Raw genomic sequence first — 24,724 nt, 5'->3', positions numbered from 1 at the left:
GACATCTCAGGCCACACCGCACTGTGAAACCAGACATCTCAGGCCACACCGCACAGTGAAACCAGACGGCTCAGGCCACACCGCACAGTGAAACCAGACGGCTAAGACCGCACAGTGAAACCAGACATCTTAGGCCACACCGCACAGTGAAACCAGACGGCTCAGACCACACCGCACAGTGAAACCAGACATCTTAGGCCACACCGCACAGTGAAACCAGACAGACCACACCGCACAATGAAACCAGACATCTCAGGCCACACCGCACAGTGAAACCAGACATCTCAGACCACACCGCACAGTGAAACCAGACATCTCAGGCCACACCGCACAGTGAAACCAGACGACTCAGGCCACACCGCACAGTGAAACCAGACATCTCAGGCCACACCTCACAGTGAAACCAGACGACTCAGGCCACACCGCACAGTGAAACCAGACATCTCAGGCCACACCGCACAGTGAAACCAGACATCTCAGACCACACCGCACAGTGAAACCAGACGACTCAGGCCACACCGCACAGTGAAACCAGACGACTCAGGCCACACCGCACAGTGAAACCAGACATCTCAGGCCACACCGCACAGTGAAACCAGACATCTCAGGCCACACCGCACAGTGAAACCAGACATCTCAGACCACACCGCACAGTGAAGCCAGACGACTCAGGCCACACCGCACAGTGAAACCAGACATCTCAGGCCACACCGCACTGTGAAACCAGACATCTCAGGCCACACCGCACAGTGAAACCAGACGGCTCAGGCCACACCGCACAGTGAAACCAGACGGCTACGACCGCACAGTGAAACCAGACATCTTAGGCCACACCGCACAGTGAAACCAGACGTCTCAGACCACACCGCACAGTGAAACCAGACATCTTAGGCCACACCGCACAGTGAAACCAGACGGCTCAGACCACACCGCACAATGAAACCAGACATCTCAGGCCACACCGCACAGTGAAACCAGACATCTCAGACCACACCGCACAGTGAAACCAGACATCTCAGGCCACACCGCACAGTGAAACCAGACGACTCAGGCCACACCGCACAGTGAAACCAGACATCTCAGTCCACACCTCACAGTGAAACCAGACGACTCAGGCCACACCGCACAGTGAAACCAGACATCTCAGGCCACACCGCACAGTGAAACCAGACATCTCAGACCACACCGCACAGTGAAACCAGACGACTCAGGCCACACCGCACAGTGAAACCAGACATCTCAGGCCACACCTCACAGTGAAACCAGACGACTCAGGCCACACCGCACAGTGAAACCAGACATCTCAGGCCACACCGCACAGTGAAACCAGACATCTCAGACCACACCGCACAGTGAAGCCAGACGACTCAGGCCACACCGCACAGTGAAACCAGACATCTCAGGCCACACCGCACTGTGAAACCAGACATCTCAGGCCACACCGCACAGTGAAACCAGACGGCTCAGGCCACACCGCACAGTGAAACCAGACGGCTAAGACCGCACAGTGAAACCAGACATCTTAGGCCACACCGCACAGTGAAACCAGACGGCTCAGACCACACCGCACAGTGAAACCAGACATCTTAGGCCACACCGCACAGTGAAACCAGACGGCTCAGACCACACCGCACAATGAAACCAGACATCTCAGGCCACACCGCACAGTGAAACCAGACATCTCAGACCACACCGCACAGTGAAACCAGACATCTCAGGCCACACCGCACAGTGAAACCAGACGACTCAGGCCACACCGCACAGTGAAACCAGACATCTCAGGCCACACCTCACAGTGAAACCAGACGACTCAGGCCACACCGCACAGTGAAACCAGACATCTCAGGCCACACCGCACAGTGAAACCAGACATCTCAGACCACACCGCACAGTGAAACCAGACGACTCAGGCCACACCGCACAGTGAAACCAGACGACTCAGGCCACACCGCACAGTGAAACCAGACATCTCAGGCCACACCGCACAGTGAAACCAGACATCTCAGGCCACACCGCACAGTGAAACCAGACATCTCAGACCACACCGCACAGTGAAGCCAGACGACTCAGGCCACACCGCACAGTGAAACCAGACATCTCAGGCCACACCGCACTGTGAAACCAGACATCTCAGGCCACACCGCACAGTGAAACCAGACGGCTCAGGCCACACCGCACAGTGAAACCAGACGGCTAAGACCGCACAGTGAAACCAGACATCTTAGGCCACACCGCACAGTGAAACCAGACGGCTCAGACCACACCGCACAATGAAACCACACATCTCAGGCCACACCGCACAGTGAAACCAGACATCTCAGACCACACCGCACAGTGAAAGACAGACACAAAAGTTGTCCCATGTTCCCGGGGAAAGGGAACATTGATTCACCGACCGCTCCTCTCTGGAATAGGATAGAATATAACTTTATTGTCCACACCGTGTAGACATTTTGCATATGGCTTTACACAGTGACATTGACAAACTTTTAAAAACGCTGATGGCATTACAACATTAGGAGCGCAGGACTTTTTACATTTAATTTCCCTCTTTAGGATCAATAAAGAACTTTCTTATCTCAATAATTGGACTTGAACTGAACATGCTGCTGACTGCATCCGTAATAATGCATCTTATTTATTCCCATAGACCTGGTGGAAGCCAAGCTGGTGGGCATCCTGGACATTCTGGATGAAGAGAACCGCCTACCACTGCCCAGCGACCAGCACTTTGCAGAGGCCATCCACAGCAAGCACAAAGACCACTTCAGACTGACGGTGAGAGCTTTGGGTAGAAGTTGCCTGCAGGCACGTATCTGGGATCAGTTTACCCATCCTGGATCCTAACTTGAACCGTTTATATTGAAAAATGCTAAACTGACCTTGGTTCAGCTTTTAGTCAACTGATACTGCCTTGTCTAACTAGATCTTCATGCCTAGGGGTCAGAATGGTATTATAATAGACGTTCTGCTACTTTTTCTATGTGAAACACGAGAACTATTGTGAACCAGCAGGCCCATTCCCTTAGGGAACTTTTGTTCCTTTTTCTATACATTTTTAGCAGGTGTAAAAATCCTGTTTGAAATGCTGCATTGGTATCAATTCAGACCAAAGGATTAGACTGGGTCGGCTGCAGATGTTTTTAGGTGATATTAATCATCCCTTTCATATTGAAAAGAATATTCTCTCAGTTGTTTATGGTTGTATAATATTAATCATAATGCCATACCACCAGAGCTAGGTGAGTATCCTTTTATAAATAGTATCCACGCACAATGTAAAATCATACTGTTAGTGCTGGTCATGCAAATTGATGAGGGTCTTATAGACATGTACACACACACCAACACACCCACATACACACACACCTACACTCACATTCACACCAACACGTACACATGCACACATACACGCACACACAACGCACGTACACACACAAACCCACCAACACACATACACACACATACAGACACACCAACACATACATACACACACACCAACACACATACATGCCAACACTAACCCACATACACACATTCACACACACACCAACACAAATTCACACACACACACATTATTTAAAGATGGTTTAATATATTATGTTGCTGCTGTCTCTTCAGGTTCCTAGGAAGTCCAAGCTGGCTGTCCACAGGAACGTCAGAGATGATGAAGGATTCATCGTCAGACACTTTGCCGGAGCAGTGTGCTACGAGACGGTAATCGTCACGCACATCGATGGTTACATGTCGATTTGCTCTTGGATGATTGGTTCATAACACTACGTCAACCTGTACTCCGTTATATCTCAAACGTGGTGTAACCATTAAAAGAAAAGAAAGAAAAACACGTTTTATAAATGTTTTCATTAAAATATACAGCTGCTGCTCAGCTTGTTAGCAGTAGCGCACATGGCAAAGTCTGTTAATGAAATGTTTTGTGTATGCGTGGGTATTTGTGTGTGTGCGTGTGTGTGTCTGCAGACCCAGTTTGTAGAGAAGAATAATGATGCTCTCCATATGTCCTTGGAGAGCCTGGTGTGTGAGTCCAAGGATAAGTTTGTGAGGGAGCTTTTTGAGAACTCCAACAACAGCAAGGACTCCAAACAAAAGGCTGGCAAACTCAGCTTTATCAGTGTGGGCAACAAATTCAAGGTGAGGAAAGAGACTGTAGCAGCATTTGGTTCTGAGATTCTTCTAGTTCAAGTTAATTTGTGTAAGCGTTTTTTCGGGTCGTCCAAGTCCAAACAGTGAAAATACATTTTCGGGATGGAAAAACTTTCAGTGTAAAATATTTTTTAAGAATATAATCATTGAGAACTAAAAATCACCAAAATAAAAGACTGAGGGAGAATTGAAAATGAATAAAAACAATGAATTTATCAATATAGGTTTATAATATAAGAACACAGCATTAGCCAGAATAATTGAATCGCAGGAAATGTGCTTTAAAACTGCAACATTTTCTCTCAGCAGCATGGCAAAAGTTGTAGAACTGCAGGAAATGTTCTTTTAAACTGCAAGCATTTCTTTCAGCTCCAAGGAGAAATTGTAGATTTGCAGGAAATTTACCAAGATAGGGGCCTCTAAAGTTGTCTCAAATTCAGACGGGCCCTGTCGGGCCCCAAGTCCCTTTTTGATCCAGAATAAGACCCTGGTGTTTAGTTTGTAGTCTAATCATTTTCCCTATTGCTTATTTCAGATGTTTTCTGACACAATGGTAGAGAAAACTGTGTACAATTTCCTACTTTGACCTTTGAACTTCTAACCCCTTTCCTCTCCCTGCCGTTCTCCTTGCCACTCTTCTTCCATCCCTCCTTTCCTGTAGGCCTCTTCCAGTCTCCCACCTCTTTTCCTGAGAAATCCTTCCATTGTGGAAAAAGTTGGATAAAGTCAGCTAGAGAAAGGGTATGAAAAAGTCAGAAAGCAGCACAGGGCTAAAAGTAAGTCACAAAGAAGTATAGCATCAGCCAGGGACAGAAGGTATCTCAAATCAAATGTTATTTGTTACATACACATGGTTAGCAGATGTTAATGCGAGTGTAGAGAAATGCTTGTGCTTCTAGTTCCGACAATGCAGTAATAACCAACGAGTAATCTAACCTAACAATTTCACAACAACTACCTTATACACACAAGTGTAAAGGAATGAAGAATATGTACATAAAGATATACAGTATGAATGAGTGATGGTACAGAACTGCATAGGCAAGATGCAGTAGATGGTATCGAGTACAGTATATACATATGAGATGAGTAATGTAGGGTATGTAAACATATAAAAGTGGCATTGTTTAAAGTGGCTAGTGATACGTTTTTTACATCAATTTTTCCATTTTTAAAGTGGCTGGAGTTGAGTCAGTAATGTTGGCAGCAGCCACTCAATGTTAGTGGTGGCTGTTTTTAACATTCTGATGGCCTTGAGATAGAAGCTGTTTTTCAGTCTCTCTGTCCCTGCTTTGATGCACCTGTACTGACCTCGCCTTCTGGATGATAGCGTGGTGAAACAGGCAGTGGCTTATTGTCCTTCATGATCTTTATGGCCTTTCTGTGACATCAGATGGTGTAGGTGTCCTGGAGGGCAGGTAGTTTGCCCTCGGTGATGCGTTGTGCAGACCTCACTACCCTCTGCAGAGCCTTACGGTTGTGGGCGGAGCAGTTGCCGTACCAGGCGGTGATACAGCCCGACAGGATGCGCTCGATTTTGCATCTGTAAAAGTTTGAGTGCTTTTGGTGACGACCCAAATTTCTTCAGCCTCCTGAGGTTGAAGAGGCACTGCTGCGCCTTCTTCACCAAGCTGTCTGTGGGTGGACCAATTCAGTTTATCCGTGATGTGTACACCGAGGAACTTAAAACTTACTACCCTCTCCACTACTGTCCTGTCGATGTGGATAGGGGGTGCTCCCTCTGCTGTTTCCTAAAGTCTACGATCATCTCCTTTGTTTTGTTGACGTTCAGTGTGAGGTTATTTTCCTGACACCACACTCCGAGGGCCCTCACCTCCTCCCTGTAGGCCGTCTCCTTGTTGTTGGTAATCAAGCCTACCACTGTAGTGTCGTATGCAAACTTGAACTTTTACTCACGTCAACTGCAGTGAAGGAGAGTCCGCAGGTTTTGGTAGCAGGCCATGTCAGTGGCACTGTATTGTCCTCAAAGCGAGCAAAGAAGTTGTTTAGTCTGTCTGGGAGCAAGACATCCTGGTCCGCGACGGGGCTGGTTTTCTTTTTGTAATCCGTGATTGACTGTAGACCCTGCCACATACTCTACTTTGTCTCTATACTGACGCATAATTTGTTTGATTGACTTGCGGAGGGAATAGCTACACTGTTTTTGGTCATGTTTCCGGTAACCTTGCCCTGGTTAAAAGCAGTGGGTCGCGCTTTCAGTTTCGCGCGAATGCTGCCATTAGTCCACGGTTTCAGGTTTGTTTTAATAGTTGCTGTGGGTACGACATCGCCGATGCACTTGCTAATAAACTCGCTCACCGAATCAGCGTATTCGTCAATGTTGGTGTTTGACGCAATGTGGAACATATCCCAATCCACGTGATCGAAGCAATCTTGAAGCGTGGAATCAGATTGGTCGGACCAGCGTTGAACAGACCTGAGTGCGGGAGCTTCCTGTTTTAGTCTCTGTCTATAGGCAGGGAGCAACAAAATGGAGTCGTGGTCAGCTTTTCCGAAAGGAGGGCGGGGGAGGGGGCCTTATATGCGTCGCGGAAGTTAGAATAACAATGATCCAGGGTTTTACCAGCCCTGGTAGCACAATCGATATGCTGATAGAATTTAGGGAGTCTTGTTTTCAGATTAGCCTTATTAAAATCCCCAGCTACATTGAATGCAGCCTCAGGATATGTGGTTTCCAGTTTACGTAGAGTAAAGTTTGTTCATGGCCATCGATGTGTCTGCTTGGGGGGGAATATATGCGGCTGTGATTTTTATCGAAGAGAATTCTCTTGGTAGATAATGCGGTCGACATTTGATTGTGAGGAATTCTAAGTCAGGTGAACAGAAGGACTTGAGTTCTTGTATGTTGTTATGATCACACCACGTTTCGTTAGTCACAAGGCATACACCCCCGCCCCTCTTCTTACCAGAAAGATGCTTGTTTCTGTCGGCGCGATGCGTGAAGAAACCAGGTGGCTGTACCGACTCCGATAGCGAGTCTCGAGTGAGCCATGTTTCCGTGAAGCAAAGAACGTTAGTCTCTGATATCTCTCTGGAAGGCAACCCTTGCTCGGATTTTATCAACCTTGTTGTCAAGAGACTGGACATTGGCGAGTAGTATGCTCGGGAGCGGTACGCGATGTGCCCGTCTCCGGAAGCCTGTCCAGAAGACCGCTTCGTCTGCCCCTTTTACGGTGTCGTTGTATTGGATCGCCAGCTGGGATCCGATCCATTGTCCTGGGTGGTGGGCAAAACACAGGATCCGCTTCGGGATAGTCGTATTCCTGGTCGAAATGAGGGTGAGTTGACGTTGCTCTTATATCCAGTAGTTCCTCCCGACTGTATGTAATGAAATCTAAGATTACCTGGGGTACCTATGTTAGAAATAACACGTAAACAAAACAAAATACTGCATAGTTTCCTAGGAACGCAAAGCGAGGCGGCCATCTCCGTCATTGTTGATTGTTTCGATAACCCAATACTGCATCAGTAGATGCACACACACAGCACCCATTGCTGTTTTCCTATCATACTCCTCCACCACCTGTCTTCCTGTATGGTCTGTTTGTGTGTGGGGATGCTTGAGTTGACGCTTTTATTAATAATTCATCTCATAAGACATGAAAAATTTACCTGAGTGTAGCATTGTAGAGAAAAAAGCAAGACAGATCTATTCAGTTTGATTACAAACAGATATGCTTTTATTAATAAAACATCAAATAACATTAGAAAAGTTAGGCAATGTGAGGCAATCTTTTGCAATGCTGTGAGGAAGGGAACATAGGTAAGTTTTATTTTTTTATTTTAATATGTTTTAAAATATTAATCTCTACTATCACCAGTGAAATATTGCCAAGTTCGGTCTTACATATAGTCATTCTCTTGTGTTGCATAAAAGTATCTACATAGCACAGTTTCAGTAAATGTTTTATATAATTTGCGAAAACATTCAATTTAGTTGATGTGGCTTCTGCAGAATCCTCCTGAGTCATGCATGGATCTTTTTGGTCTTTCTGTGTGCTGTTATCCCTCACCTGTCTTACTTTCTATTGGGTATGTCAGCATTATAACTCATGTTCTTTTCAGTTTTAAATGTGCAACGTCAAATATATGACCAATTTGTTTGTAAGTGCTCCTAAGGACCTTATTGTGTGGTGGGACTCAGACTAAGTATATAACACGCTTCTTTTTCTGCCTGCCTTCACAGACCCAGTTGAATGTACTTCTGGAGAAGCTTCGCAGCACTGTGAGTATCTGTGTCGCCATATCTGATGTCCTCTCTCTCACACTGGTAGTCATCAACTGAACTCAGATTGCATCTGATAGATATGTTTTACCTGTCTTTCAAAGGGTTCCAGCTTCATTCGCTGTGTGAAACCCAACTTGAAGATGGTGAGCCACCAGTTTGAAGGAGCCCAGATTCTGTCTCAGCTGCAGTGTTCAGGTATTGGCTAGGAGAGGAAAATCATACTCGCAGAACTATTATTAACATATTCACAGAAAAAAAAGGTTAAAATGCAGTAGTTCATTATCCGTTATAAAGATTACTACGGATACACACACGTACACAAACACCATTCTCTCCCCTTTCCTCACCAGGCATGGTGTCAGTGCTGGACTTGATGCAGGGAGGCTTCCCCTCCCGAGCTCCCTTCCATGAGCTCTACAACATGTACAAACAGTACATGCCTGACAAGCTCACACGACTGGACCCCAGGCTCTTCTGCAAGGTGGGTGGCTCCCCCAAGATCTGCATTCCATTTCATATAAACCTTGTATTATTCAGATGTTCATACTTTTAGAATACTTTGACTGGGGTTTTTTGTTCTTGTTCCTCTGCAGGCTTTGTTCAAAGCTCTGGGGCTGAATGAGAATGACTACAAGTTTGGTTTGACCAGAGTGTTCTTCCGCCCTGGGAAGGTAAGCACTGCTTTCAGCTCTCTTTTTAATGTGCATGAATGTCATACGGGCCAAATGACCTAGAGTAATTCTCTTGATATCCTGCTTCGTGGTCAGTTTGCGGAGTTTGACCAGATCATGAAGTCAGACCCGGACCACCTGGCAGAGCTGGTGAAGAAGGTCAACCAGTGGCTGGTCGTCAGCCGTTGGAAGAAGGTCCAGTGGTGCTCCCTTTCTGTCATCAAATGTACGTCAACACCCCTGACTCATACTCGCACTGAGCTGGACAATGTACTGTCGAACAATAGCACTACTCCTAGTTAACAATAATAATGGATTTAGTTGTTAGGGACCGATACAATGAATAGATTAACACGTTGCACCCTCATGCTTTAGGTTGAGCTAATTTGCAGCGTTATGTGTTAGGTTGAGCTAATTTGTAGCGTCATGCTTTAGGTTGAGCTAATTTGCAGCGTTATGTGTTAGGTTGAGCTAATTTGTAGCGTCATGCTTTAGGTTGAGCTAATTTGCAGCGTTATGTGTTAGGTTGAGCTAATTTGTAGCGTCATGCTTTCGGTTGAGCTAATTTGCAGCATCAGTCCCTACATGGGCTTTAAAATGGTGGAAAAGACCAAACTAACTTCTCAAACAAAACAGCCAATATAATGAAAAGGGTTCAAATGATTTCTGCTGAGTCAGGAGTTGTTAAACTTTTCATAACTTTACATAATTTTGCCTCTACTTCTTCACAGGGCAAGAGGTTGAGAAATTGATTTTTCCCCTCCATTCAGTCAAACACTGATTACCACACTCCGGCAGCTGTATTCTACTACCATAGTTCTTATGTTTCACTCTTCTATTGCTTGAGGCAAATCTTTCACACTAAAAGCAGTTCCTTGGACCATTACCCTCCGTGCCAAGTTATATTGATTTTCCCTCCCATTTAACAAAGTGCAGCACCGGCAGTGCTTATTAGGGTAAAGTATCAAATCAATGATATCACGTTGTAAGTAATAACTGTAGACTGCCTTGGCCCACCAGTTACCTGCTTTTTTCACCGTCAGGATATCCCATATCCGAGGATATATGCATTGTGATGGCTGGCTGCTCTTCCATTTTATTTCCCCCCCCAAAAATTCAAATTTAATATCCCTATTAAGAGTTGTGTGTGGCTTTATCTCTATGTGAATTGGCCCAATATCAAGTCAAATCAAATGTTATTGGTCACATACACATGGTTAGCAGATGTTAATGTGAGTGTAGCAAAATGCTTGTGCTTCTAGTTCCGACAATGCAGTAGTATCTATCAAGTAATCTAACAACTACCATATACACCCAAATGTAAAGGGATGAATAATAATATGTACATATAAATATATGGATGAGTGATGGCCATGCGGCATAGGCAAGATGCAGTCGATGGTATAGAACAGTATATACATATGAGATGAGTAATGTAGGATATGTTGACAATACTACGTTGACTAGATTTGACAATTTATCCCCCCCCCCCCAGTGAAGGAGAAGATGAAGTATCGTGCCTCTGCCCTTGTTAAGATTCAGAAGACCGTCCGCATGTGGCTCTGTAAGAAGAAACATAAGCCACGGTGGGTGTACACACACACACACACACGCCTGCGCGCGCACACATTATCTTTGTTTAAAAGTGCTTCACACTCTGTGCCTTTTGATGGCTTCTCCACATTCTGCAGTTAGAAGTTCAAATCAATCTGGAGAGCTCAGCCGTGACTCGTGGCCGGCTCTGTCACCGTATTGCATTTGGAAAATATATATTGCTTTGGTGAATGCATCCATCCGGGTGATGGCTTTTTGAATTGTTTTGTTATCATGGTATTCTGACTGTATGTACGTGTGTATGTGCGCGTGCGAGCGTGCTCACACTAACGTGTGTATGTGCGCGTGCGAGCGTGCTCACACTAACGTGTGTATGTGCGCGTGCGAGCGTGCTCACACTAACGTGTGTATGTGCGCGTGCGAGCGTGCTCACACTAACGTGTGTATGTGCGCGTGCGAGCGTGCTCACACTAACGTGTGTATGTGCGCGTGCGAGCGTGCTCACACTAACGTGTGTATGTGCGCGTGCGAGCGTGCTCACACTAACGTGTGTATGTGCGCGTGCGAGCGTGCTCACACTAACGTGTGTATGTGCGCGTGCGAGCGTGCTCACACTAACGTGTGTATGTGCGCGTGCGAGCGTGCTCACACTAACGTGTGTATGTGCGCGTGCGAGCGTGCTCACACTAACGTGTGTATGTGCGCGTGCGAGCGTGCTCACACTAACGTGTGTATGTGCGCGTGCGAGCGTGCTCACACTAACGTGTGTATGTGCGCGTGCGAGCGTGCTCACACTAACGTGCGTATGTGCGCGTGCGAGCGTGCTCACACTAACGTGTGTATGTGCGCGTGCGAGCGTGCTCACACTAACGTGTGTGTGTGCGTGGGCTCATACGGCCACAGCGTCGCCGGCATGGTGAAGGTGCGTAACCTGAAGATGCGTATGGAACGCTTCAACGAGGTGGTGGGTGCTCTGAAGGAGGGCAAGCAGGAGATGGCCCAGCAGGTCCAGGAGCTGGGGGCCTCCATCGACACCTTCATGGCCAATATCAAGGTGAGGAGGGCTCTCCTAGGCACAGATCCTTGATCAGCTTCCCATGCCCCATTCCTTACCTTAAAGGTTCCAATGCACCTGTTTTTATCTCAATATCAAATCATTTCTGACTAACAATTAAACACACTACTGTGATTTAGTTTTCAATTAAAATGGTCAAAAATAGCTTCTTAGCAAAATTCTAGGACTGTCTGGGAGTTGTTTGAGTGGGGATAACTTAAAACTAGCTGTTATTGGCAGAGAGGCTTTTCTTCTTGGTTTGTAACTAATTTACTGCCTGGTAAGGCCAAAACAGGCTGAAAAGTCAGACGGTCTTTTCAAACAACTCTTATACTGAAAGGGCATTAGCATAATTTTCACAATTTCACAGTATTATTTCAACCTCAGTGTGTGTAAATACATGTAAAGCACAGGAAAATCATGTCTTTGGACTGTACTAGGACTTTAGCCATTAGTGGGGAAAATATAAAACGGACCCAGGTCTATGGCAGAACAATTTTTTTCTTGAGTGGATGGTCAGGGGGCCGGAACATAATTACTAATAATTTGTATACTGCAAGTTGACCACAAGAAGCCCAAAGAGATATTTGCCTCAAACATCATTTCAAACCTTGCTTAATTTGTATACACATATCACTCTATTATGCGTGGGAATACTTTGCAACAGATTTCCAAAATTAAAATAACTTGGAGCTGGTTTGCTTGTGTTTTTACAAACTTTTATGTCGAACAATAAAAATTGAAATTGCTCAGAAAACTTGGGGGTCAAATAAAATCACCCATGGGCCAAATTCAGCCGGTGGGCCTCCAGTTTAGGAACACTAGTCGAGGGCCATCTTCATCCTACACCAATGAGGCCAGGGTGACTCCGGGTGCATTCATAAATTCGCTCTCGGAATAACTGATGAATTTACGAACGCTCAACGAACGTTGAATATGACCGGTGTCAGTAAACCTTGGCAAAAAAAACGTAATTAAATTGTTGTCACCAATGCTCTGGATAACATGAACATGAACAGCCTAACCAGCTCTGCTAGGGTAAGAAAAATATCCAGAGTGAGGTGTTCTCTCATTTATGTCTGGAAGTAGCTATCAAGCTATCTAACTTTAGCCAGTTCGCTTGGGTGCTTGATTGCCGTTGTTAGGTCAGAACGCTCGGTTCAACCCTACTCTTTGGCCAGATCGTCCAGTGTGGCTCTGAACACTCCGAGAGCGAAACGCTCTGAAATTCAGAACGGACAATCTGACAGCGCTCTGAATTTACGAGAGTGAATTTACGAACACACCCTAATATGTCTTAACTTTCTAATCTAATCCCGCTGATCTCATCACATCTCTCTCTAATCTCATTTCATCTCCCTGTCATCTTGTCAGGGAGCCATTTCCTGGGGTTGTTTTGATCCATAATCCTTTAAAATGGCTAAATATGGTAATGGTTCTCCCCTCTATTCTTCTGCTATAAACATCAGTCGGTATATGGTAAGGGATTTGTATTTATTATGGATCCCCATTAGCAGCTACTCTTCCTGGGGTCCGACAAAACTAAGGCATTTATACAATTTTAAAAACATTACAATACATTCATAACTGATTTCACATCACTCTAAGTGTGTGCCCTCAGGCCCTACTCCACTACCACATATCTACAGCACAAAATCCATGTGTACGTGTGTGTGTGTGTGGTGCTTATGTTATCGTGTGTGTTTTGTGTTGCTTTAAAGTCCCCGCTGTTTCATTTCTCAAATGAGTTGCCAAACTTTACATCATTTTGGCTGTATTTCTTCAGGGAAAGAGGTTGAGAAATACTGTGTTTTTCCTGTCCATTTCATCGAACACTCCCCTCTCTCCCTCTGCTAGAAACATCAGTCTCCACTCGGGAGACGAGATGACTGGCATCCGAGCAGAACATTTTCCACATGAGCAAATGTTTCTAGTCTCCTCTTTTTGTCTCCCTCGCTCCCTAGTTCAGTCACCTCTGTGCATCTGCCTGACCCTGCGCTCCTCTGTTAGCCCATTGGCATCTGCTCTGTGTTCACCAGCTAATGATGCTATTCCTAGCCCTTTATGACGCACCTAGTGTAGCATCGCTAAGGGCCTAGCATAGCATCGCTAAGGGCCTAGCGTAGCATCGCTAGCTGAATTATACAATAGTCATAAACAATAGCTGTCAGTCAGCTTGTCATTTCCCCCTGTGGTGTCTGTCTGAACCACGTCAGGGAAATCAATCCACCCTATACCCCCCACTGATAGACAGGGTGTGACACCGAGGTGACCAGGGCAGCAGTGGTAGCAGGTGGCGGTGGGGCTCTGAGTCGATGTCTCTCTGGTTAGCTTATTGAATAGATCTGGAGGGTGTCACAACCCTAAACAGACAAGGGGATTTCTGCCAGGCCCACTGCGGAGGGCTGCCCCTCTCACTTCCTGGAATCGGACAGTTTTAATTACACCACTTGTATAGGAAACAAGGATTAAATGAGAAAAAGTTTAATTAAATGAGATTCTGGGATATTGGGATGTTACTTTTGGCATATTCCCCATACACTGAAAAGACTATCTCAAATGCCTGTGTTAGTCGGTGCGCTCAGCAGTGTTAATGGGGACGGTAGTAGCACATATTGGGAATCATAACCAATGATTAACAAGGTTTAGTCTATGAAGGCATATGTTGTCTACATTGTATTCAGACCCCTTGACATTTTCAACATTTTGTTACTGAACAGCCTTATTCTAAAATTGATTATATCGTTTTTCCCCTCATCAATCTACACGCAAAACCCGATAATGACAAGACATGTAAAAACATTTTTTTTAAACATATCACATTTACATAAGTATTCAAACCCTTTACTCAGTACTTTGTTAAAAACTTCTTATGGCTGGGGAGGCATTATTGAGTAGCTTGGATGAATAAGGTGCCCAGAGTAAACTGCCTGCTCCTCAGTCCCAGTTGCAAATATATGCTTATTATTTGGATATTTGGATAGAAAACACTCTGAAGTTTCTAAAACTGTTTGAAACTTGTTTGTGAGTATAACATAACTCAAATGGCAGGCAAAGTACCTGAGAAAAAATCCAACCAGGAAGTGGGAAAGCTGAGGTTGGTCGATTTTCAACTCAGCCCCTATTGAAGTTACATTGGGATATTGGTCATGTTGCCCTTCCTAAGGCTTCCACTATTTCAACCGTCTTTAGAAATGTGTTTGATGCTTCTACTATGAAGGGGTGCTTAATGAGAGGGGAATGAGTCAGGTCTGGCAGGAGTCACATGCTGGTCACGCGCATTTCACATGAGGTATCTCCCGTTCCTTTGCTTTTCTGAAGACAGAGATGCAGAGATGTTTGTCTTTCTGGAAGGTTCTCCCATCTCCACAGAGGAATTCTGAAGCTCTTTCAGAGTGACCATCATGGTGGTTCCAAACTTCTTCCATTTATGAATGATGGAGGCCACTGTGTTGTTGGGGACCTTTAATGCTGCAGAAATGTTTTGGTACCCTTCACCAGATCTGTGCCTTGACACAATTCTGCCCCGGACCTCTATGGACAATTCTTTCGACCTCGTGGCCTGGTTTTTGCTCTGATAAGCACTGTCAACTGTGGGACCTTATATAGACAGGTGTGTGCCTTTTTCAAATCATGTCCAATCAATTGAATTTACCATGGGTGGACTCCAATCAAGTTGTAGAAACATCTCAAGGATGATCAATGGAAACATGATGCACCTGTGCTCAATTTTGAGTGTCATAGCAAAGGGTCTGAATACTTATGTAAATAAAGTACTTCTGTTTTATTTTTAATACATTTGCAAACATTTCGAGGAAACCTGTTTTCACTTTGTCATTGTGGGGTATGGTGTATAGATTGATGAGGAACATTTTTTATTTAATCCATTTGAGAATAAGGCTGTAACGTAACAAAATGCGGAATAAGTAAACTGGTCTGAATACTTTCCAAATGCACTGTATATGTTTATAATACTGACCATGACATACTGTATGACAGACCGGTCCAAATAATTCTGGTTTTAGCCTATTGTTTTTTGGGGGAATAGGCCTAGGACACCACTCCTATGACCTTTGACCTATGCCCCCTCCTTTAGGCCACAGTGATGACCAGGAAGGAGATTGACCAGGAGTACCAGGGGCTGGTGAAGAGCTTGGAGCAGCTGCTCTCCTCCATGCAGAAGAAGAAGCAGGAGGAAGACGAGATGGAGAGGCTGCGGCGCATCGAAGAGGAGATGGAAAGAGAGAGGAAGAGGAGGGAGGAGGACGACCAGCAACGGCAGCAGGAGGAGAACGACAGAAAGAAGTAAGGGGGGGATCGGAACATAAGTGGGCTATTTCTGTAGTGGAGGGCTTTTGGATCTAGTGTGTTAGTGCTGGGCTGGAATAAAAGCCTGCACGCTTTGCCATATAAGAGCATTAACCACCTCTGTCATCCCTGCCCCCTCTCATTAGGAAATCAGAGATGGAGCATAAGAGGAAGCAGGAGGAGGAGGAGAGGAAGAGGAGGGAGGAAGAAAAGAAGATTATGCAGGTTTGTGACCCCAACGAAGTGACCTTTTTGTGGAAAAGGAGAGCTTTGTTACTCTTCTCCTCCTAGAAGACACTCCAACACTGCCCACTTCATCACATATTGACCCTTTTGCCTGATAGTAGCCTGTAGTCTCTTGCTATGGAGCAGCCTGTCGTCTCTTACTATGGAGCAGCCTGTCGTCTCTTACTATGGAGCAGCCTGTCGTCTCTTACTATGGAGCAGCCTGTCGTCTCTTACTATGGAGCAGCCTGTAGTCTCTTACTTTGGAGTAGTCTCTTACTTTGGAGTAGTCTCTTACTATGGAGCAGCCTGTAGTCTCTTACTATGGAGCAGCATGTAGTCTTACTATGGAGCAGCATGTAGTCTTGCTATGGAGTAGTCTCTTGCTATGGATCAGCATGTAGTCTCTTACTATGGGAGTAGTCTGGAGTAGTCTCTTACTATGGAGCAGCCTGTAGTCTCTTACTATGGAGCAGCCTGTAGTCTCTTACTATGGAGCAGCCTGTAGTCTCTTACTATGGAGCAGCATGTAGTCTCTTACTATGGAGCAGCCTGTAGTCTCTTACTATGGAGCAGCCTGTAGTCTCTTACTATGGAGCAGCCTGTCGTCTCTTACTATGGAGCAGCCTGTCGTCTCTTACTATGGAGCAGCCTGTAGTCTCTTACTATGGAGCAGCGTGTAGTCTCTTGCTATGGAGCAGCGTGTAGTCTCTTGCTATGGAGTAGTCTCTTACTATGGAGCAGCCTGTAGTCTCTTACGATGGAGCAGCGTGTAGTCTCTTACTTTGGAGTAGTCTCTTACTATGGAGCAGCCTGTAGTCTCTTACTATGGAGCAGCATGTAGTCTCTTACTATGGAGCGGCATGTAGTCTCTTACTATGGAGCAGCATGTAGTCTCTTGCTATGGAGCAGCATGTAGTCTCTTACTATGGGAGTAGTCTGGAGTAGTCTCTTACTTTGGAGCAGCCTGTAGTCTCTTACTATGGAGCAGCCTGTAGTCTCTTACTATGGAGCAGCCTGTAGTCTCTTACTATGGAGCAGCCTGTAGTCTCTTACTATGGAGCAGCCTGTAGTCTCTTGCTATGGAGCAGCCTGTAGTCTCTTACTATGGAGCAGGCTGTAGTCTCTTACTTTGGAGTAGTCTCTTACTATGGAGCAGCCTGTAGTCTCTTACTATGGAGCAGCATGTAGTCTCTTACTATGGAGCGGCATGTAGTCTCTTACTATGGAGCAGCATGTAGTCTCTTGCTATGGAGCAGCATGTAGTCTCTTACTATGGGAGTAGTCTGGAGTAGTCTCTTACTTTGGAGCAGCCTGTAGTCTCTTACTATGGAGCAGCCTGTAGTCTCTTACTATGGAGCAGCCTGTAGTCTCTTGCTATGGAGCAGCCTGTCGAGGAGTAGTCTCTTGCTATGGAGTAGTCTCTGTATGTCTCTTATATGGAGCAGCCTGTAGTCTCTTACTATGGAGCAGCCTGTAGTCTCTTACTATGGAGCAGCCCGTAGTCTCTTGCTATGGAGCAGCCTGTAGTCTCTTACTATGGAGCAGGCTGTAGTCTCTTACTTTGGAGTAGTCTCTTACTCTTACTATGGAGCAGCCTGTAGTCTCTTACTATGGAGCAGCCTGTAGTCTCTTACTATGGAGCAGCCTGTAGTCTCTTACTATGGAGCAGCCCGTAGTCTCTTACTATGGAGCAGCCCGTAGTCTCTTGCTATGGAGCAGCCTGTAGTCTCTTACTATGGAGCAGGCTGTAGTCTCTTACTTTGGAGTAGTCTCTTACTTTGGAGTAGTCTCTTACTATGGAGCAGCCTGTAGTCTCTTACTATGGAGCAGCCTGTAGTCTCTTACTATGGAGCAGCCTGTCGTCTCTTACTATGGAGCAGCCTGTCGTCTATTGCTATGGAGCAGCCTGTAGTCTCTTGCTATGGAGTCGTCTCTTACCATGGAGCAGCCTCTAGTCTCTTACTATGGAGCAGCCTGTAGTCTCTTGCTATGGAGTAGTCTCTTACTATGAAGCAGCCTGTAGTCTCTTACTATGGAGCAGCCTGTCGTCTCTTACTATGGAGCAGCCTGTCGTCTCTTACTATGGAGCAGCCTGTCGTCTCTTGCTATGGAGCAGCATGTAGTCTCTTGCTATGGAGCAGCCTGTCGTCTCTTACTATGGAGTAGTCTCTTACTATGAAGCAGCCTGTAGTCTCTTACTATGGAGCAGCCTGTCGTCTCTTACTATGGAGCAGCCTGTCGTCTCTTACTATGGAGCAGCCTGTCGTCTCTTGCTATGGAACAGCCTGTAGTCTCTTACTATGGAGCAGCATGTAGTCTCTTGCTATGGAGCAGCCTGTCGTCTCTTACTATGGAGTAGTCTCTTGCTATGGAGTAGTCTCTTGATATGGAGTAGTCTCTTATCATGGAGCAGCCTATAGTCTCTTGCTATGGAACAGCCTGTAGTCTCTTACTATGGAGCAGCATGTAGTCTCTTGCTATGGAGCAGCCTGTCGTCTCTTACTATGAAGTAGTCTCTTGCTATGGAGTAGTCTCTTGATATGGAGTAGTCTCTTATCATGGAGCAGCCTATAGTCTCTTGCTATGGAGTAGTCTCTTACTATGGAGCAGCCTGTAGTCTCTTACTATGGAGCAGCCTGTAGTCTCTTACTATGGAGCAGCCTGTAGTCTCTTACTATGGAGCAGCCCGTAGTCTCTTGCTATGGAACAGCCTGTAGTCTCTTACTATGGAGCAGCATGTAGTCTCTTGCTATGGAGCAGCCTGTCGTCTCTTACTATGGAGTAGTCTCTTGCTATGGAGTAGTCTCTTGATATGGAGTAGTCTCTTATCATGGAGCAGCCTATAGTCTCTTGCTATGGAGTAGTCTCTTACTATGGAGCAGCCTGTAGTCTCTTGCTATGGAGCAGCCTGTAGTCTCTTGCTATGGAGCAGCCTGTAGTCTCTTGCTATGGAATAGTCTGTAGTCTCTTACTATGGAATAGTCTGTAGTCTCTTGCTATGGAGTAGTCTCTTACCATGGAGCAGCCTGTAGTCTCTTACTTATGGAGTAGTCTCTTATCATGGAGCAGCCTGTAGTCTCTTGCTATGGAGCAGCCTGTAGTCTCTTGCTATGGAATAGTCTGTAGTCTCTTACTATGGAATAGTCTGTAGTCTCTTGCTATGGAGTAGTGTCTTTCCATGGAGCAGCCTGTAGTCTCTTGCTATGGAATAGTCTGTAGTCTCTTACTATGGAATAGTCTGTAGTCTCTTGCTATGGAGTAGTCTCTTACTATGGAGCAGCCTGTAGTCTCTTACTATGGAGTAGTCTCTTTCCATGGAGCAGCCTGTAGTCTCTTATTTATGGAGTAGTCTCTTATCATGGAGCAGCCTATAGTCTCTTGCTATGGAGTAGTCTCTTACTATGGAGCAGCCTGTAGTCTCTTGCTATGGAGCAGCCTGTAGTCTCTTGAAATGGAATAGTCTGTAGTCTCTTGCTATGGAATAGTCTGTAGTCTCTTGCTATGGAGTAGTCTCTTACCATGGAGCAGCCTGTAGTCTCTTACTATGGAGTAGTCTCTTACCATGGAGCAGCCTGTAGTCTCTTACTATGGAGCAGTCTCTTACTATGGAGCAGCAATGGATTGATTTCTTCCCAGTCGTGTTTGTTGTACTGATATCTCTACAAATTTAATCTGTATATATGTAAATATATTATTTTCTTCCAACCTAATGCATGCCATTTAGCAGACACTTTTATCCAAAGTGACTTAGTCATGAGAATCGAACCCACAACCCTGGCTTTGCAAGCACCATGATCTACCAACTGAGCTACACTACTGTTCCCGCTGAGTGAAAGTCATTTGCTCCCCCGTCTCGCAGGAAGACCGCAAGGGTCTTGGCATTCGTCAGATTCCCCAGTGGGTCATCGCTGGCTGATGATGGATCACTCCTGCTGACTTTCTCCTTCCCAGACCGACCCTGCTCCCTTTAGACCAGGGGTGTCAAAGTCAAATGGACGGAGGGCCCCTCCTGTCCTCTTAGCTACCCTGGGCCCTCTAGACTGTTCCTCTGTTCATTGAAAAATGTTTAAATGACCTGTATATAGTCCTGTCCTAATTGAACCTACTGAAAACCTAACAAATATATTCCAATATGATCAGATAAATAAAGCCCTATTTTCCCCCTCTGTCAGTAATCTTTAATTTTCAACAGACACAAAAGTCCAAATTTCCTTCTGCCCTGTATCCCCCTAACATGAACATTAAATGAAAGAAACCGCTCCCTCAAGGCACTCAGTAGCCTATATTTTCTTTTTAGCAAAAGTGGGCTAAATTTACTTCAAAGAAAAAAACAATAATAGCAATTTTCTATCATCCACTCAACTGAAATATTTTTTCCTATAATTGGATTGAAATACAATAAAATAAAGTGCAAAAATCTATTAATCAAAACTGAGTCCTTTGTTTAAGGAGAAGTAACATGCAGTGAAAACAAATATTAAACTTTAACTTTTAAACTTGAACTGAGTAAAAACTCTAAATATGTGATTGCACTGTAATGTTCCCTGTCCTCTTGAGGGTGATACTCTAGACTGGTGTCCCATCTTTTCCACTTCATCAATGTATTCCCCCTGCCTGTCCTCTGAGCTGAGGAAATCCTCAGAATTGAGTGGAGGTGTTCAGCAGTTCCTTCTGTGTATGTTTTGTTCTGTTCATCAAAGAAAACAGTTGTTCAGACTGGTATGTGCTGCCTTCATGACCTGTATTCCCCAGCCTGTCCTCTACTGGGGCATTGTGTCTAGAGAAACCTCTGGCCTTCTCCGCAGCACCCACTGCCGCATATTTTGCCCTGTGCATCATTGCATTGAGGTCAATCTGCTTTCCATTTGGAGGTTTGGTGGTGAGCTTTCCCCTCAGCAAATGGGTCCTCTTCCAACCCCCTGCTTTTTTGTGCTTCTGTAAGTCAGCAAATCCTCTCCTGCCCTGTATTCCAGCGGCAAGCATGGCTCCTACCTATTTTATCCTGTGCCTCTCCTACGCACTGGTAGACTGAGCTCTGCTTTCATGGTCTGGCAGCTGGGAAAGTGGCTCAAATCCTTCCTCTCCGCATCTGCGTCTCCTCAGACAGAGTCAGTTTGGTTTTAAATGCCTTCACTGTACTGTACATATCAGAGATGACACCCCTCCTGTCCCTGCAGCTGCAAGTTCATTGCATTCAGATGACTCTGTAATGTCACACAGAAAAGCCATTTCACACAGAAACATTGTCCTCTCGGAGTTGTGTTGTGTCTTTCCCTTTGCTGTCCAAGAACAGACAAATCTCCTCCCTGCTTCCCCATCTTTGAAGCACCTTTCCCTGGCTTAGCCCTCTCGCACCTCTGTGTGATAAGGCAAATCACCATGCCCTGTTTCTAACCCTCCTGTGCCTTGAACTGGCGGTGATTCAAACCTTGGCTCTGATAAAGTTAACTGTGCGCGTGATGATGCTCATTACATGCTCCATTTTCAAGGCTTTACCGCACAACGCTTCCTGGTGTATGATACAATGATAAGCTGTCAGCTCACCTGTCGCTTTCCTCTGCATCTTTTCCCCCTCCTTCGCCACTACCCGCTCCTGTGTCCACACACTGGTGCTCTGCGTTCCTTCTGCCCTGTCAAACCCACTACTTTTCCCCTCTAGGCAGCTCCATCTCATTTACACATCTTGCACCTCTTCATACAAATCATGCCCCGTAGTTGTGCCATGCATAGGACGTAAAGCCAAAACTCCTCTGTCACGCTCTGCCCTGGAGTCCACCCGCCTGAAAATTGACAACTGGGCAATGTCAGAAATGAGTCGGTGCTTTCCACAGCCAAGGAATATGCAATGAAATCCTTCCTCTTTCACAAGCTGCTCTTTTAGATTGATGGACAACTGGTCTACTTCTGGTGTTTCTGCTCAGACTCACATTTAAAAAGAGTTGCCTTTTTCTGGGCAAACTTCGTCACAAACTTTAATCATGCAGTTTTTGATGAAATCCCCCTCCGTAAATGGCCTCTGATTTAGCCTCTCTTCTGCCTGATAAAACTGGCCTTTCCTTCCTGGCCTTGTGATTTGGCTTTTTGTCCTCTCCTGTCCTGATTTGAGGCCTCGTTTTAATTCCTCTGCCTTTTCCCCCTCCTTTGTTCCATGTCCATATTCTGTTTTTGTCCGCCTGTTTCCTACCCTGTTTCCCCCTAATGTCGCCTCAGATTATACTCTTTCAGTACCGCCACACTTTCTCCACACAGAAGACACACAGGTTTTCCAGCTACCTCCGTGAACAAATCCTCTGCTCCCTGCCTTGTTTGAAACCCCGGTTCTCAGTGTCCACCTTCCGTTTTGCCATTTTTGATGGGTATCTGAAAGTTAATTTTACTGTGATGCTGACAACTGCTGTGCCAATAAATATTGAAATGCAGCAGCCTACTGCTGGTCCTCTGCGTTGCATTGTGGGAAATGTAGTATTGGTGCGTGTAAAAGATCTGCGGGCTGCCGGCTTGCTGCGGTCTGCGGGCCGGTTCTAATAATAAATCAAGATCATCCCAGGGGCCGTAAAAAACCTTCTCGCGGGCCGGATGTGGCCCGCGGGCCTTGACTCTGACATATGTGCTTTAGACTGAGTCCTCTGCTTTCCTTCTGCCCTGTATTCCCCCTCCTGTCCTCTTCTACCCTGCTCCCTCTAGACTGAGTCCTCTGCTTTCCTTCTGCCCTGTATTCCCCCTCCTGTCCTCTCCTACCCTGCTCCCTCTAGACTGAGTCCTCTGCTTTCCTTCTGCCCTGTATTCCCCCCTCCTGTCCTCTCCTACCCTGCTCCCTCTAGACTGAGTCCTCTGCTTTCCTTCTGCCCTGTATTCCCCCTGCCTGTCCTCTCCTACTCTGTATTCCCCCTCCTGTCCTCTCCTACCCTGTATTCCCCCTCCTGTCCTCTCCTGCCCTGTATTCCCCCTCCTGTCCTCTCCTGCCCTGTATTCCCCCTCCTGTCCTCTCCTGCCCTGTATTCCCCCTCCTGTCCTATCCTGCCCTGTATTCCCCCTCCTGTCCTCTCCTGCCCTGTATTCCCCCTCCTGTCCTCTCCTGCCCTGTATTCCCCCTCCTGTCCTCTCCTGCCCTGTATTCCCCTCCTGTCCTCTCCTGCCCTGTATTCCCCCTCCTGTCCTCTCCTGCCCTGTATTCCCCCTCCTGTCCTCTCCTGCCCTGTATTCCCCCTCCTGTCCTCTCCTGCCCTGTATTCCCCCTCCTGTCCTCTCCTGCCCTGTATTCCCCCTCCTGTCCTCTCCTACCCTGTATTTCCCCCTCCTGTCCTCTCCTGCCCTGTATTCCCCCTCCTGTCCTCTCCTGCCCTGTATTCCCCCTCCTGTCCTCTCCTGCCCTGTATTCCCCCTCCTGTCCTCTCCTGTCTGTATTCCCCCTCCTGTCCTCTCCTACCCTGTATTCCCCCTCCTGTCCTCTCCTGCCCTGTATTCCCCCTCCTGTCCTCTCCTGCCCTGTATTCCCCCTCCTGTCCTCTCCTGCCCTGTATTCCCCCTCCTGTCCTCTCCTGCCCTGTATTCCCCCTCCTGTCCTCTCCTGCCCTGTATTCCCCCTCCTGTCCTCTCCTACCCTGTATTCCCCCTCCTGTCCTCTCCTACCCTGTATTCCCCCTCCTGTCCTCTCCTACCCTGTATTCCCCCTCCTGTCCTCTCCTACCCTGTATTCCCCATTTCTTCTGTCTTGTATTGCCATATGCTGTTCCCTCTTTCTCTCCTCCTCTGCCCTCTATTCCCCCTCCTTTCTTCCTTTTTCCTTTAATTCTTCTTCTGTTCTCAACTCTCCATCTCCCTCAATCCTCTTCCTTCCTAATTTATCACATTTTTCCACAAGTACATACAGTAGCCGGCCACCCCTGTGCCGGTGGTTGGACATTTTTGCAGAATGGGGTGTATTTTGTTGGCCTCTGGTACATTCTAATGGCTTGACTCCATCTGAAATACACAGTGAAATGATTGAATACTTTATCAAGTTTACCTCATAGATTGGAAACAATAGTTGTGGTATTGTGTAGAAAGACATTACTTTAATATTTATATTACTGAATATGTTTGAATTCAGTGTATTTTTAGATGTTTTGGATCTTGTCTAGGCCTATTGTTAGTTTATATTACTTGTTAGATATTACGGTTAAATGTTAAAAAGGTTTAATGTTCTCTTACTTAGAAAAATTGTCCTGGTCAAATCAAATCAAATGTATTTGTCACATACACATGGTTAGCAGATGTTAATGCGAGTGTAGCGAAATGCGTGTGCTTCTTGTTGCGACCATTGAGATTAATGTCTTTACAGTTTTACTGTAAGATATGTATTGCCACCGATGTTTGTTCTCTAAATTATGTATTTTATTAATAACCTTTTAAGGATCGTATCCCCCTTTTTTCCAATTTTTGCCAAAAATTACATACCCAAATCTAACTGCCTGTAGCTCAGGACCTGAAGCAAGGATATGCATATTCTGGACACCA

The 24,724-nt window shown here is 45.9% G+C and overlaps 1 protein-coding gene across 4 annotated transcripts in view; it reads left to right on the top strand.

The window, feature by feature from the left end:
* The window catches only part of LOC118362302 (unconventional myosin-VI), a 107,099-nt gene that overhangs the window by 58,378 nt on the left and 23,997 nt on the right, over nucleotides 1-24,724 (top strand). For 3 of the 4 annotated variants that reach the window (XM_052485885.1, XM_052485884.1, XM_052485883.1), the window contains 12 exons: nucleotides 2,651-2,778; nucleotides 3,622-3,717; nucleotides 3,982-4,152; nucleotides 8,372-8,410; nucleotides 8,515-8,608; nucleotides 8,764-8,894; nucleotides 9,007-9,084; nucleotides 9,181-9,310; nucleotides 10,580-10,670; nucleotides 11,542-11,692; nucleotides 15,789-15,997; nucleotides 16,147-16,225. In XM_052485885.1, the coding sequence (XP_052341845.1) occupies nucleotides 2,651-2,778; nucleotides 3,622-3,717; nucleotides 3,982-4,152; nucleotides 8,372-8,410; nucleotides 8,515-8,608; nucleotides 8,764-8,894; nucleotides 9,007-9,084; nucleotides 9,181-9,310; nucleotides 10,580-10,670; nucleotides 11,542-11,692; nucleotides 15,789-15,997; nucleotides 16,147-16,225 (1,397 nt within the window). Of the gene's footprint in view, nucleotides 1-2,650; nucleotides 2,779-3,621; nucleotides 3,718-3,981; nucleotides 4,153-8,371; nucleotides 8,411-8,514; nucleotides 8,609-8,763; nucleotides 8,895-9,006; nucleotides 9,085-9,180; nucleotides 9,311-10,579; nucleotides 10,671-11,541; nucleotides 11,693-15,788; nucleotides 15,998-16,146; nucleotides 16,226-24,724 lie in introns of those variants that run through there. The other variant, XM_052485886.1, reaches the window with a different exon arrangement.

This window comes from Oncorhynchus keta, chromosome 29, assembly GCF_023373465.1.
Source record: "Oncorhynchus keta strain PuntledgeMale-10-30-2019 chromosome 29, Oket_V2, whole genome shotgun sequence".
NCBI lineage: Eukaryota > Metazoa > Chordata > Actinopteri > Salmoniformes > Salmonidae > Oncorhynchus > Oncorhynchus keta.
The sequence above is the reverse complement of the archived record's forward strand: the minus strand, read 5'-3'. Positions and strand labels throughout refer to the sequence as shown.